The sequence below is a fragment of the Myotis myotis genome, unplaced genomic scaffold (genome assembly GCF_014108235.1).
Source record: "Myotis myotis isolate mMyoMyo1 unplaced genomic scaffold, mMyoMyo1.p scaffold_m19_p_5, whole genome shotgun sequence".
Classification (NCBI taxonomy): domain Eukaryota; kingdom Metazoa; phylum Chordata; class Mammalia; order Chiroptera; family Vespertilionidae; genus Myotis; species Myotis myotis.
Genome location: NW_023416357.1, coordinates 39,144,296 through 39,159,480, shown reverse-complemented (window position 1 = coordinate 39,159,480; position 15,185 = coordinate 39,144,296). Strand labels below are relative to the sequence as shown.

Below are 15,185 nucleotides of genomic sequence, written 5' to 3'. Positions count from 1 at the left end.
AGCTGCCAAATGTGCCCATAACACTCCATGGGCCTCCAGGGAGCACCCCGACCACTAGGCTCTGCGGGACCACCCTGGGCATCGTCTTGGTTTTCCTGATTTCACACCAGCCTGAGCATTGCACCACCACCACCACCACCGCTGCCACCTCACTTCTACAACTCCTACGACTGCTTGGCCCTTGTGCTTTCCAGGTATGTGACCTGCCTCAGCTGTGCTGAGCCTGAAGACACCACCTAGGAAAGTTGGTGCTTATCTGCTTTCCACTTAGCACAGAGGCCTTCAAAGACCATCCAGGTGGCCAGACGAGGCCTCCGCCCAGCCTATGTACGTCCTCCAACCCAACAGCCTCATCAGGCAGTAACTCAAAAGAGGACTCTGGGCCTGGATTAGTCCTGAAGAATTAGAAAATGTCTAGGGAAGAGCTTTGTGGAGGAGCCCTCAGGGCGCTGTGAACTAGCATGCATGTGAGCAGATGGGAATTTCCAGGCCCACAGGAAGGACGGCCTTCACCTTGCCCAGGGGCCTCCAGGAGCCTTTGAAGGAGGCCAGGGGTAAGATCCTATCAGCTCAGCTCCAAGGGGCCACACTGGGTATCAAAATGAAATAGTGGTCAGCTTGGGGATTCCAGGGCCAGGAGGAAGGGCGTTATCAGTCCCAATTCCACGAGGCGCTCTCCACGAGGGGAGTCGCTTCACCTGGGGGCTGTGCCCACCAAGGTAACATAGGACAAGTCGCCAGCCCCAGCTGGCTCAGAACAAAACAGCTCGGGAAAAGCCTCCATCGCTCTGTTTTGATTGTTTTGCTTTTTACATTATAAATACTCAACCTCGGAGGTCATTGCATAACTAATGCTGCAAAGAAAATGTATCTGAGTGAGTGTCAAGAAACAGACAAGGCCCCCGGGAAGGAAGGCTTTCTTTTTTAAATATATTTCCTTCTTGTCCTCCATGCACCTGGGACGGCGCTGCCCCTAGGAGTGCAAGGGGAAGCCATATCTTGGAACCTACCCAAATCTAGACTGTCCTGGTCTTCATGCTCATTCCGTTGAACCACCAGGCTTTTCACGCCCTGGAAGAGATAAAGTCAGGTGTGTGTTTTTAATGCCATATTAATGCTTCCTTATTTTTGTAAACTAGAAAAACAACCTCAGAGAACACCAGTAAAGACATGTTACATGTGCACCACACATAAACAGAAAACTAGTCTTGTCCTCAACTGATAGTATGTAAGAGCCAAAAATACGAGACGGACCTGTCCCAAGCTGAAACCTGCCTGGAGCTCTCCAGCGTTTCTTTTGCTCCAAGGCCCTCTCCCAGGTTCACTCTAGCAAGCACAGCTCCTGATCAGTCCTGAAGTGCAAGTTTTTTTCGGAAAATGTATTATGTCATCTTGCATATACTACTAGAGAGATAGCTAGGTATGGTCATAAACATTAGAGATGGAAAATTCGATAAAGAAAACTGAATTTCAAGTTATTCTGAAGGTGGCATGGGGCACATCCTTGAGAGTGTGTGTGTGTGTGTGTGTGTGTGTGTGTGTGTGTGTGTGTTGGTTTTTTTTCTGGGGGGGTTGTAAAAAAATTACTACCACCAGATCTTCACTTCCACTTTAACTTTGGGGAACAGCACAGAGGAAAAAAAAGGGGGCCAGGGAGTCATTACCTTTCCATCCTCCTGTTCAGGTGAAGATCTACTGGACACCAAATTCTTAACCTCTGCAAAAGGAATAATTCTCATCAGGATCTGCTGATGAAAGCTTTCGGTTTTCTTTTTAAATAAAAAAAGAAAGGAAGGAAGAAACTAGATGAAGAATAAAAATGAACTGTCCAGAAACTGTCTGCATAAAACCAGGTATTTAGATTAAGCTTCTTAAAAATCAACTGTCTGCAGAGCAGCGTATCTCAGAACCTTACTGGCCACACTCTGCGATTATTTGTGTGGACCAAGATGTAAACAAGCCCAGGAGCTCTCACAGGAAATCCTGAAGGGGGAAAAAATGGTCATTAAGTAAATAAAGGCCCTTGATACAGGAGGAAGGCTGCTCACTAACGGAAGGCTCTTCAAAATAGCACAGATTCTAAGGCCATGACTTGTACCCACCTGAAGAAATCCCGCACATCTATTTCCTCAAATACCAGAGATTTCATGTTTCAAACGAGCACCCTTCATTCTAGATGCAGTCTGGCCTTTCCTGGGGCACCGGGGAAAGTCCAGAACGCCAGCACAGCCCTTCGCTCAGCCTCGGACGGTGGCAGGCTCAGCACTGACAAGCCGCAGGCATGCCGGTGCCCTCTCTGAATAAAGGCTTTCCTGGAAATATCGGTGGTCAGGATGTTCTGGGGTGTTCAGGAAGGTTCACTTAGGGGGTATTTTTCTCTGTGCCTTGACTGATTGGTTCTCTTCCCAAACACTCAGTTGCCGGTAAACAAGGTGCCACTGTTGTTCAATAACCACCAACAGCCAGTTTGGGTCCAAAGAAAATAAAAGGGCAGATGGCTAAGAACCTTTGCTCTGAATTTGTATTAATATCCAACATTGTGGGCCCCAAGGCCCTACTCTGGGCCCCTCAGCTCCCCTGCCCCCCTGGCCCTGCTTGGAGCTCATTCTGGGGAAACCCCATTGGCTTTTCCCAACAGGTCCATTAGTAGGCTCTGCCACACTTATTCATTTAAGTCACCGCGGGCCTCAGACCTTCAAGTGGGCTTTTTCAAGCTCTTCTCACTGCCTGGCAACATGTTGGGAGTTTCCTTCCGTGTGTCTGCTTAGAAACGTACAAGGGATTCATTTACACCTTGAGGCAAGGATGAAGCAGAGCAGTCAACTTTCTCACTGGCATGAGGGGTTTTTAACAATCTACATCACAAAAACTTTGAATTTGCTTTTCATCAAACAAGTAATAAGATATTAACACTCCACAATAGTGTACGGTTCTTGAACTCACAGTCACATTAGCTCTACAAGGAGAAATGAAAAAGCAAGAGCCTCAATTGTGTGTGGTCATGTCAACGGACCTCAACAGGGAATAAGGACAGAGCGGCAGCAGACACACGCACAGCCCAGGCAGCTGTAGTTCCCCGGCATCCTGCCTACCTTGACATGCACACTCCACACAGGCCTCTAGGTGGCAGCAGAGTAACGTCGGCAGGGCAGCATGGACAGCAATGTGTGTGTCAGCTAGGCCAACTTCACACTGCAAAAGCCTGCTGTGTCAGGGCCTATGTCCAGAGCTTTTCATCCCACTGCACAGATGCAGAAAGCTGATGTGGAGCGCCCACTATGTTCTTTACCACATTGTAGTAACACAGTAGGGCTTGTTTGTTTGTTTGTTTGTTTGTTTTGAAACATGTATACACAAACCCTAAAAATTAGGTAAGTGGGAAAGATATCAGCAATGCATTAAAAATGAAGGGAAGGGTAACCAGAACCAACGTTTCAACAGACACGTCTGCACAGATATCGAGAGTCACACACGTGTTTATTTTGTCCTTGATAGAATATTCCTTTAAAGCCATGTCAGACCATATGCTCTTAAATTGGGATGATTCTGCATTCCTAAAGAATTCTACACCAACACTGATGATTCAGAAGAACAGTGCACATTTTATTCAAGGTTGCTAATGAAGAAGGCTATGTCATCTGGCAGTCCAGCATGCAACAATAAAGAATGTGTTCACCCTGGTAGTATGTTCTCACCCCAGCTCCCCGCCCCTCTCAAAAAGCTAGGTTTTGTTCATGGCCAGCTTACATTTTTTCCTTATAGTCTAATGTAATTTTGTTTAATTTTTTTAAAACTATATTAAAATAGACAAGTCTTCATAAAATTTGTATTCCATCATTTAAAAGATAATTTGCAAAGTTATAAAATCATTAAGATATTTGTGACAGCCCTAACCGGTTTGGCTCAGTGGATAGAGCGTCAGCCTGCGGACTCAAGGGTCCCAGGTTCGAGTCTGGTCAAGGGCATGTACCTTGGTTGTGGGCACATCCCCAGTAGGGAGTGTGCAGGAGGCAGCTGATCGATGTTTCTCTCTCATCGATGTTTCTAACTCTCTATCCCTCTCCCTTCCTCTCTGTAAAAAAATCAATAAGATATATTTTTTTAAAAAAGATATTTGTGACAGCGTAAATTCAGGATAACAATGTATCATTAATTAATTTAGGTCTATACAGAACTGCATCTTAGAGCTTTCAAAGAATTTGGCACTCATTCTACTGGGGTTTAATTAAATTGCTCCAGGAGAGTTTCTGCTAAATTACTCAGATCCTTTTACACTCACCCACTGTACCACCAACTGCACTGTGCAATCAAACCACTCATTGCTATAGCAACCTTCAGCAGATAATGATATCAGTAACTCCAAGCTATTCTGTTTTAAAGACCTATTAATCTTGCTTTCCAGGCCCACCCAGAAGTAAGAATTACCCCCTCTACTAGTAAATCAGACTTACCAACTTCATAAACATACCTTTTTATTGCCAAGCTGCAATAGAACAAGAAATAATTTCTAATAATCATGTTTACCAGTGACACTGCAGCAGCAAACAGGGTTTTCAAAACAGGGCTAAGTAGCTGTAAGATTTATATCAGTGTCTTAAGAAACAGATTAGCCTAATAGATTTGAACTCTGTGCACAAGCCTGTCTCCTTTTGAAAAATGGGGCCAACCAGGCTAGACTTAAGCAATGAAAAAGCTTACATTGAAAATTTAGAATGCACAGTATTCTCCTTTAACTACCATTTGCTGTGCCATCTGACTCCTCCCCCAGGAGGAGGCAAGAAGAATCATAATCAGAGCCAGCCAGACAACTACTGTTGTTTCATCCCTACCCTCGGGTTCAACTGTCCACGGTCAAGTGCACAGCTGGGTTAGGTTTGCAGGGCAGCATCAAAGCACAACTGGAAACAAGGGCCTTGCTCTCAGCTTGCTCCACTAGCCCCACAAATGCCCACAGGAACCCTTAGGGTGGTTCACAGTCTCTCACTGAATCTGTTTCTCCCAACAGACCATGAGTCCCAGAAAGACTGGGTCCAAATCGATTTGGGTCCAATACCTGTATCCCCAGGGCCAAGCAGATTGCAGGGCACACTACAGACACTGAATAAAGGCTTCTCTCCTCCACCTGGATCTGGTGGCCCAAAGCAGCCAATGAGATGTGGTGGGTCGTTAGGCAACCTGGGGGTGAGCCAGGGAAAAGAAGGCTGCTTATTTTTTGAGTTATTCCTTCAAACACTTCCAATACTAGCACTATTTTGACACAACTCCAAACTGGATCAGACCGATGAATGCTTTTCCCCTTGCCTCCTCCCACCCCTCCACCTCTGTCAGACCCAGTCTACCCTTGCCTCTCCAGTTACGCACTTGTGTTTCACTTATAAGGACTTCACGCCCACGTGTCACTTTAATGTCTTAGCCTAAATGCATGTCCTATTCACAACTGCCAGAGATTCAAAATGGTTGAGGGGACAAATGTGAGAAACTATCCGCCACTATTATTTCAGAGGCTACTACATCACCTTGACCTTCTGTTTTAGTATCCCAATTACGTGGGGGTTTTAGCCCCTAAAAGTGGGAATACTGATAAGAATAAGCATGGACTGGGAAAAACACTGAGGCATGTATCTATAGAAATATCTCTGTGAGCCCTGTCAGTCCTCAACCCTCAATGTTTCATTTAGTTCAACAAGCGAACCAGGCCCCCACTGACTGCAGCATCTGCAGCCGGGGAGAGCATGTCTAGGTGAGAGAAGAAATTCTTGCCCCTCAACAACTCAAAAACATGTTCCTTTACAATATCATTTTTATATTGTACTCTGCTTTCTTTCAGAAAGAATTTAAGCCATCTTTCTTTGAAGTACAGTTTTTAAAAACAATTTGTGACACTTTTGAGCCAAAAAAAAAAACTTAAGAAATTTTGAAAGGGACTACGAAAAAGTAATCAATGAAATCACTGTTAATGTTTTAGTGTATACTCCTCTCCAGACATATATTTTGTCACAGCTTTATTGAGATATAATTCAATACCACATTATTCACCCACATAAAGGCTATAATTCAGTGATATTTAATATATTCAAAGTTGTGCAATCACCACCACAATCAATTCTGGAACATTTTCATCACCCCAACTTGAAACCTGGTACCTATTATCACTCACTACCCATTTATCCTCAACCTCCCCACTCTCACCCAATCCTGGGCAACCAGTAGTCTATGTTCCATACTGAAGGGTTTGCCTATTCTGGATATTTAATATAAATGGAATCACACAATATGCGGCCTTTTGTAACTGGCCTCTTTCACATAGCATCATGTTTTCAAGGTCCATTCATGTTGCGATGTATCAGTACTTCATTCCTTTTTCTTAAGTTTATCTTTATTATTGAAAGAATTACAGATGTCTCCCTTTTTTCCCCATTGACCTCTCTACCCGGCACCCACCTCTCCCAGGCCTTCACCATGTCTGTGTCCATGGGCTATGCATATATGCACATATGTTTCCCAGTTAGTCTCCCCACCCACCACCCACTCCTTGCCTTCCCTGTGAAATTCATCAGTCTGTTCCACACTTCTAAGTCTCTGGATCTATTTTGTTCATCAGTTTATTTTGTTCATTAGAGTCTACATATGAGTGAGATCATGTGACACTTGTCTTTCACTTCATTCCTTTTTATCACTGAATACTATTCTGTTTTATGGATACACCACTGAGTCCACCCTAGCCACGTGGTCTAGCTGGAACTCATAATGACCGAGAGTTGACCAGTTGTCAGAGACGGGTCAAGGTGCTCCATCTTTATTTTCTCATTTAAGTCTTGCTATGAAGGAAGTATTAACTGACACTCCCACGCCACCATTTTCCACAAAAGAAACCACAGCGAAGTCACTTGCATAAGTTCTGAAGGCAGTCTGTGGCAGAGCTGAGGGTGTTAGCAGTCCGCCTGCTACTCGTGTGTGTCATCAAGACGTGTCTGTGTCTATGCCTGTGGGTCCCAAATCTCCCATCCTAAGAGCTTTGTGAGACAGGCCAGCCCTCTGGAAGACAGTTCATTTAAGGCAATGGTTTTAATTCTGCACTTTCCATCACACAAATGCTGGCGAGAACCCTAGACCAGCAGTCCAAAGGCTAAATAGGTCAATGTTCTCTTCTAGAAGGGTGGTGGGGTATTCTACAGTGCAGTGAGTTCTGACTGCCTGGGCAAGCTGTGTGACCTCGGACAAGTTATGTGACCTCTCTGTGCCACACCTCCTCATGTATAAAATGGGGGAAACTGGTTCCTGGCCCCCAGAGATATCCCTCTCTATAGCCACTGGAATGTGTGTTCCATGTTCAGCTCGCAGCTGAAGCCCCAGCACGTAGAACAGTGCCTGACACGCAACAGATGCTTGAGTGACATTAAATGGCAGTCAACTCCTTGAGGTCAGGGTTTTCCCTCTTTGGCTTTTTGGTTACTGTTACATCACCAGTGCCTGGCACAAAGTGGGCACTCAGTAAATGTCTATTGACTGGACAAGTAATCGAGCCTACAGGACTCCCACCTGTCTGCTAGGCTGAGCCCTACATTTGGATCCATGGCCTCTCCCACCTTCCACAGGGGGTCACGAGGAGGAAATCCCTCTGAGCCTGCCTGCAGCTGCTGCCTCAGCCCTGAAGGAAAGGACCTCACCTTCTCTCCTTTGTGCCTGGAACTCATGTTCCAACCCTAAACCCCTGGTGGTGGTGGTGGTGGTGGTGGTGGTGGTGGTTGTTGTTGTTAATGAGAATGTGGAAGATAATTAATGGAGAGAAGCCAACAAAGTAAGAAACTAGTGACACAAAGGCTAAGACAGCAAATCACACAAGGAGTTTTAAAAACTACAAAAGAATAAAAAAGGAAATGGATTTACAGAATGGTCAATGGTATTGCAATGGTTCTCTTTGTTTTATGGCCTCATAGACTCTAGGCACGATAGCTTCCCAAACAACACAGTGTGTGGCGAGGCATGGGTGATCTGGAAACTCAGCATGACCGTGAGCAGTCAGCCCCTTGCCCCAGTCCCAGTGTGAGCATCACTATACAAATGGATGGAGAGAACCCAAGCGACAGTGAAAAAGGAAGAAATAAGGTCTAGAAAGGACAGGATCAGTAAAGATGAGGAAGCAACATTCCTAAACTACCCTCCCCAGACCACTTCCACGAGATGCTGAGAACTGTGAAAAGAGATTCTTTCATGACCAATTTAGAGAACTGTTAGGTTAAACAGGATTACAATGGCTTCTTGACTGCAAGACTTACTAGAACCTACAAAACATTAAATGTATTCTCAATCTCCAACACAGGATTCATATAAAGAATTTTTTACTTATCTGGTCAAAGAATCCTTATTTTTCAGAACATCTTCCAAGATTGGTGTTCTGAATAATGCTCTTTGGAAATCCTAGTGTAGGATAGTAAGGCACAAAATAAGGAGCAAAAAAAAAAAAATGCAAGGGACAAAACAGAGTCAGTTGAGAGGTTAATAAACACTAATAAACTTAGTACTAATATTAATTAATAATTAGCTTATTCATCCCAGCATATTAAAAATGAGATGACCTTTGGGCCATTTAATTCATTTGGAATAACTTCCCATCATTCTGGAAGTACAGTTACAATCATGAAATTATGGAACATAATTGGTTCAGAGACAATAATAAAACCATGTATCACACTAACAGGAACAGCACAGTAAATTTCTAGGCTAGAGTTATGATAGTCTTTTAATTAATGGCAGCTACAAGCTTGGAGCATCCCCCTCTATTCACTGCTGCAGGAGGAACAGAAAAACATGAGCTATTAAGAATATTTTAGTAGATGTCAAAGGGAACGTTTGCTTTTGGAGTTTAAAGGTGGTAAAAAGCAAGCTCTTATGCTCAGAATGCTTTGTTCTTCCAGTTGAGTCACTTCCAGGGTTATGAATGGACAAAAAACTAATTGAATATTTTCACTTTAATTGAATACTGCCCTCTGCTGGGATGTGCACAGTTTCTAATGTCCAACAAGCATATAGACATTAAAGCAGTGTCTAGAGCAGTGGTTCTCAACCTTCCTAATGCCTCATATTGTGATGATCCCCAATTTCATTGTTACAAATTGAACATAATTAAAGCATAGTGATTAATCACAAAAACAATATGTAATTACATATGTGTTTTCTGATGGTCTTAGGCGACCCCTGTGAAAGGGTCATTCGACCCCCAAAGGGGTCACGACCCACAGGTTGAGAACCACTGGTCTAGAGGCTCTATAAAATATACACATTGTTTGAAGTTAGAGGACTTGAGTTTCTGTCCAAATTATTTTTCTTATCGGTTGAGTGACTGCAGTCCAACTGACAGCAAGGTATGTATTAACTTGTCCGTCCCGTAGGCCAGTGGTCGGCAAACTCATTAGTCAACAGAGCCAAATATCAACAGTACAACGACTGAAATTTCTTTTGAGAGCCAAATTTTTTAAACTTAAACTATATAGGTAGGTACATTGTTATTAACTTAATTAGGGTACTCCTAAGCTGGCCTTTGCTAAAAACATCCTCAATCTGATTGAGGTACGTTCGCTGAGGTCGCCCCCTTCCAACTCTCCCATCCACACTAGTCTTGTCTACTTGTTTCGTCTATCTCCTTTCATTCACCCTCTCTATTTGTCCACCCCCCACTTCTTCTAACGCCACTTCTTCAAAATAGACTCGCCCGGGCTAAAAACCGACTTCTGCGCATGGGTCACGAAGTTTCAATCGCACTGTAAATGCACGCCCGCATGTGGTATTTTGTGGAAGAGCCATACTCAAGGGGCCAAAGAGCCGCATGTGGCTCACAAACTGCAGTTTGCTGACCACTGCCCTAGGCCCATCGAACTCAACCTAAAACTGAGTACATTTTTGTCATGATCCTGCTTCCTGTAAGGCCCATCCACCCAGGGACACACCAGGAACTGCCTTTTTCCCTCACCATGACACCCATGTGACATACTACACCTTCAGGACAGAACCCACCTGTCCCCACCTCTTCACACTCATTACACTGCTATGATGCTGACCTTCTTCTGCATTACTTTCAGCAGCTCCCTGGCCCCTCCAGTCTATTCTCTACACTCTCACAGTGACCTTTCTAAAATAATAATCTAATCTCAGTTCCTTCAAACAGCTTCCCTGTCAGGGTAGATTTCCAGTTCCTTGCCTGTACAAGTCCTGCTGACCTGCCTCTGTCCCAAGCCTGTGTTCCTGGCATATCTCACACACACACACACACACACACACACACACACACACACACACACACACACACACACACCATACTCCAGGGCTGCAAAACAACCTGCATTTCCCACCCCCCGACTCCCCAATGCATCATGCATAAACTGGTTCAGGACTCTGTATTGCATATATTTCCCCTGTCTAGATTCCCATCCCTCTATTAGATCACAGCTCCAGGGTCACCTCCTCCAGGAAGCCTTCCATCACACTCCACAGAGTTCTCATCGTGCTAGAGCCACATTACTCCCGTAGCACTTATCATAATGTGCTGGGACAGCTTGTTTTCCTGCCCCAATCTCAAATTGTTCACCCTGTAAGGACAAGAACTTAGAATTTAAGTACATATTTAGACCTTATTTTTGTCCTCAATTCGTTCAATGGTGTAATACAGGGGAATAAAAAGACAAAAGACATAATGAAAAATTGGAAGTTGACTTAAAAAAAAAAAAAAAGGAAAAACAAGGGCGAGGGCTTAAGAAATAACGGTAATGCAAAAACGCATCTAGCAGTACCCTACACATTTGCAACTGGCTGGCCAGAAACTTAGCTCCAACTTTTTATCAGCCAACTAGAAGCAAGAAATCTGATCCGTTCCAGTTAGAGCAGTAAAGCCAGCCAAATGCTCAGAAGAAGCCAGCATTCCTGACATGAGACCAGAAGAGGCTTCCCCTGCAGGTCTTCCAAAGAAAGTGTGAAGTTACCCACCGCCGCCTAGGGCAGGCCGGGCAAGCGGCAGCTCCCTCAACGGGGCCAGCACATCACCCACAGGAGAGAACAGTGAGGGCACTTCCGCGGGGCCCACACGGGTGCCACTGGGGAGGGAGCTCAGCTGGTGAGCTTAACCCAGGAGTGTGTGCCATGTGGGTGGGCCACGCAGGCATCCGACAACATGCCACACACTTTCCTTCTCCAAGATAAAGTTTTACCGAACATGAGATCAAAGAGTTTAAGATTATACTACCTGACAAATACCTGGAATGCAACTAATCTGTGTTGCTTATTACAAGAAGAATTAAAGGTATAAACCAGCAGTCAACAACTGGTGGCTTAGGGACAAGGATCTCGTCCTATTTTCTCTCCCTAACCCCAGCATCTAGTATGGTGGCTCTCAGCCCTCTCAGACTGAGGCATCAGTAGGATTCCATGTGTTACGATGTGGAAAAGAGGAGTGACAATGTGTTGCCCCTTTACATGAACAGATAGTTTGTAATGCCCCCTCCACTATCCTGGATTTACAAGATAATATACCCAAATAATAATCCTATCCTCACATATAATTTCAAAAAATGAAAACAATACTCTAACATATAAAGCAAAAGGAAACTGATAAAAGATAATATGTATTTCAATCTACAAAACCTTTGCCCTAACTATCCTAGAAGACATAGTGATGTAGTCAGATTCTTGGAACTACTGTTTTAGAAAATAAAACAAAAAGAACAATAAAAAATAAGTCCGAATCCATTCCATACAACAAGTATGGGAATGTGCAACGATAGAGGTGAGAATGCTCCCTAGAATCACAACTTGTGTTTATTACCAGGACTCCCTAACAGATCAGACCTTTGTGTGTATGTAAAGAGGAAAGAACCTGAATTGAGGTAGAGATTGCTTGCCCAGGTAAACTTCTTAGTTGGAGAAAATAAGAAAGTACCACATCCTGGCAAATGAGCTGGGTGCTATGCACAAGTGCAGCATCAACATGACTCCATGTGTTGTGACATGGAAAAGAGGAGTGACGATGTGTTGCAAAAATTATACCTCCTGCCAGGACTCCCACCTCGAGTAGATTTGTAGCTTCAGTCTCTGAAGCTCCCTCAGGACGGTGAACCACGGGGCAGGACAACCAGGCTGGGCAGGGCTGTCCGTACCCTGCAGAACATCCCGCAGCCCCGCCCCTTGCCTCTACATGCCAGGGGTGCTGCCCGCAGCCCTCGTGACAACAGAGATACCTTCACGTCCTCCATCTTCTTCAAGACCCATTACCCAGCACAGAGTAGAGGCTCCACAATGTGAAACAAGCTAAGGAACAAGCAAGTGATGAAGGACTGAATGGGATGAACAAACCGAACTTGAAAATGAGGTGGGTAATCGGTGTGTCAGGAGAGTGCCCTGAAGATCAGGAGTGTGGGAGGACCTGGCCCAGGACCTGGCAAACAGCACTCAGTGGATGCCAATTGTTAAACAAAAGTGCACAGTATATTTCATGTGACGCTGTCAGAGGACCCAGGGGCCACGTGGTAGCCCACAACCCTGACCTTGCCTCTGATCCCCCTCATCCTGGCTCTTCTTCACTGTGCACGTCAAGCCCAGGGAGCCGGCTAGTCTTGTGCACTTTCTGAGCTCCCGGGGGGAGAAGGAGCATGCATACCTTCTTCGGTTTCTGCAGTACTGGAAGGCATATCTGATTTTTCCTCTGGCCTGGTTTCTTGCTCTTCAAGAGTCTAAGGAAGCAAGAGAAAAAAATCACTGATTACCAAATGAGGCCTCAAATCTGCAACAAAGAGATAAAATCACATTCAAGGACCTCAGAGCAGGGACAGCCCAGAGGCGTGGTCTGGGGAGGTGGGGGAAGATCGGCAGCACCCCAGGAAGACGGTGAGAGATGTAGGGGGAACCTGGAGGCATGGCCCAAAACCGTCCCTGAAACTAATCCTCTCCTGCTTCCCGGGTCACGACAAGGTTCTCAGAACGTGACACGTGAACCAAAAAGGGGGACAGAGAACAAAGTCTTGAAACCAGAAAGAATGGCCACTGTTTTATGCATCTGCCCACCTAGCCCAACCCCCATCTGCACCCTAAGATACAGGGATCTCCGGGGCCCAGATGATGGAGAAGGACCACAGCCCTCATGATAACAAGGCTGAGCATGGGCCTTGGGCTGCAAGCTGACACACACAGGTGCAGGCTGTCCCTGGCCGAGACTAAGCTTGTGAACCTTAAAGAGAAGCTGTCCTCTTTGGAACCCTCTGTATTTTCTATTGAAATGGATTTCCCACAGCCAGTGAAGATGTGAAGAAAAACAGAATTATGTGTTAATGAGACACATGGTAAAACCACCCAAGACTGCAGCAACACTTGTTCCAAATTGAACACATGGGCAAACCTAGACAACCCTACAACAGACACAGATGTCTGCAACCCCTTAGCATGACATGACGTGTATCATTTCTCAGCATTCTGATGGACAAAATGCTGCTACAGGGAGAGAGCTAAAACTGGATTAAAAGACAGAGCTAAGGTTTTTGCCTAGTATTTAATCTTCTAATATCTCCCTTCACAGTTTGGATATGTAGCACCAGCCTGTCATTATCTAACGTTTAATAGCCATTACAAATTTCCAGTCCGCCAGTGCTGCTGTAAGAGGATGTGAGGACACGAATCTTTTACAAGTCTGAACAAGTGTGGCTCTGAGTGGGGTCGGCCGAAGGGCTCTTGAGCATGGCACAGCACACTTAGGTTCTGCAGCAAGGTTTTGCCATTGTTCTGGAAGCTGCAGATAACTGTGCAATACTGAAACCCTGAGACTGAAGTTGCCTCCTTAGCGACACTGTGGTTCACCAAGGATGAATTAGGCCCTCAGATCAAGTCAGATATAAAAATAGACTATTATCCTGGCTGGTGTGGCCCAATGGTTGAGCATCAGCACATGAACCAAGAAGTCCCCAGTTTGATTCCCAGTCAGGGCACATGCCTGGGTTCAGGCTAGATCCCTGGTGGGGGGCATACAGGAGGCAGCTGATCCATGTGTCTCTCTCATCCATGTCTCTATCTCTCTATTCCTCTCCTTTCCTCTCTCTCTAAGAGCAATAAAAACGTATTAAAAATAGACTTTTAGAAATCTAAGACTTAAGAAAAGCATGAATACTTATAATAATGCATAATCTCATATTTGTTACCCAAAACTGTAAAGCTTTGGCGTGGATAACCTATATAACAATTACCACCTGTTCACATTTAAAATAACATCTAACCAAGTAAGAAGTACGTGCCACCAAAAAATTTAGATTCAATAATCCCATAAAAACATTTGGTGGGCAGGTAAGAATTAATGCCTTTGGATGTTCTAAAGAATCTCAGCCTTGCTCCCTCCCCATCTCCCCATTCACTACCCAGCCACAACCCTCGGGGTAGGAAGAAAAAGAGGGGTGCTAAGACCTGGAACAAAAGGCCATGCCATTGTAACTGATTCTTTTATCAACGTTATGGCATAAACAAACTTTCTCAGTGTTTTTCATGAAGTGAAAATCTCCAAGGAACTGGAAAGCAATTTCCATTTGGTCTTTGTTATTGTAAAGTCCACTATGAAAGAATATTAAAGCATCTACAGTTACTCCTCCTAAATCTTCCCCAAGGTTGATCAGCGCTATCTCAGATGTGTTATGCGAAATCACAAATCCAAACTAAGAAGTTGGAGGATTTTATAATGGAAAGAAAGTTCAATAATGTTTGCTGTACACAGAGCTTGCTCCATCCTTCTCAGGAGTGTGTCACCAGGTGCCGTGCTGCCATCTGAGGACACACATGTTGCTGAGCTCCGCCCTGAAGGGCCTGCACGGAGCAGAGTGCAGCTCGAGCAGTGCTGCTTCCCAGGCCACGCCTGTGCCCGGCCGGGACAGCCACACCAGGTGCCAGGGGAGAAGCGCAGGGATGGCTGAAGGCTTCGTATCTTTACATGACAAGTGCCCGTAAGCAAAACAGGAAACACCATATGCCAGAAAATTACACACGAAATGTCCTAAAATCCAACAAAAGGAAGTAGTTCATACTCTGAAGAGCATGTTTCATTCTAGTTGTTTAAATAAAACCCTATATGGTTGGTTTAAATAAAAGCCAACAATAATCTGCATTTTAGAGATAATGTTTTGAGCTAAATCTTTCATTTGGCAAGAACTGTGGTAAGTAACAAGACG

At 44.8% G+C, this 15,185-nt stretch overlaps 1 protein-coding gene across 2 annotated transcripts in view; it reads right to left on the bottom strand.

The window, feature by feature from the left end:
• The window catches only part of ARHGEF28 (Rho guanine nucleotide exchange factor 28), a 263,498-nt gene that overhangs the window by 131,802 nt on the left and 116,511 nt on the right, over positions 1-15,185 (bottom strand). For both annotated transcript variants that reach the window (XM_036310652.1, XM_036310651.1), the window contains 3 exons: positions 12,644-12,716; positions 1,665-1,717; positions 1,011-1,071 (listed from right to left, as the gene is read on the bottom strand). In XM_036310652.1, the coding sequence (XP_036166545.1) occupies positions 1,011-1,071; positions 1,665-1,717; positions 12,644-12,716 (187 nt within the window). The remainder of the gene's footprint in view (positions 1-1,010; positions 1,072-1,664; positions 1,718-12,643; positions 12,717-15,185) is intronic.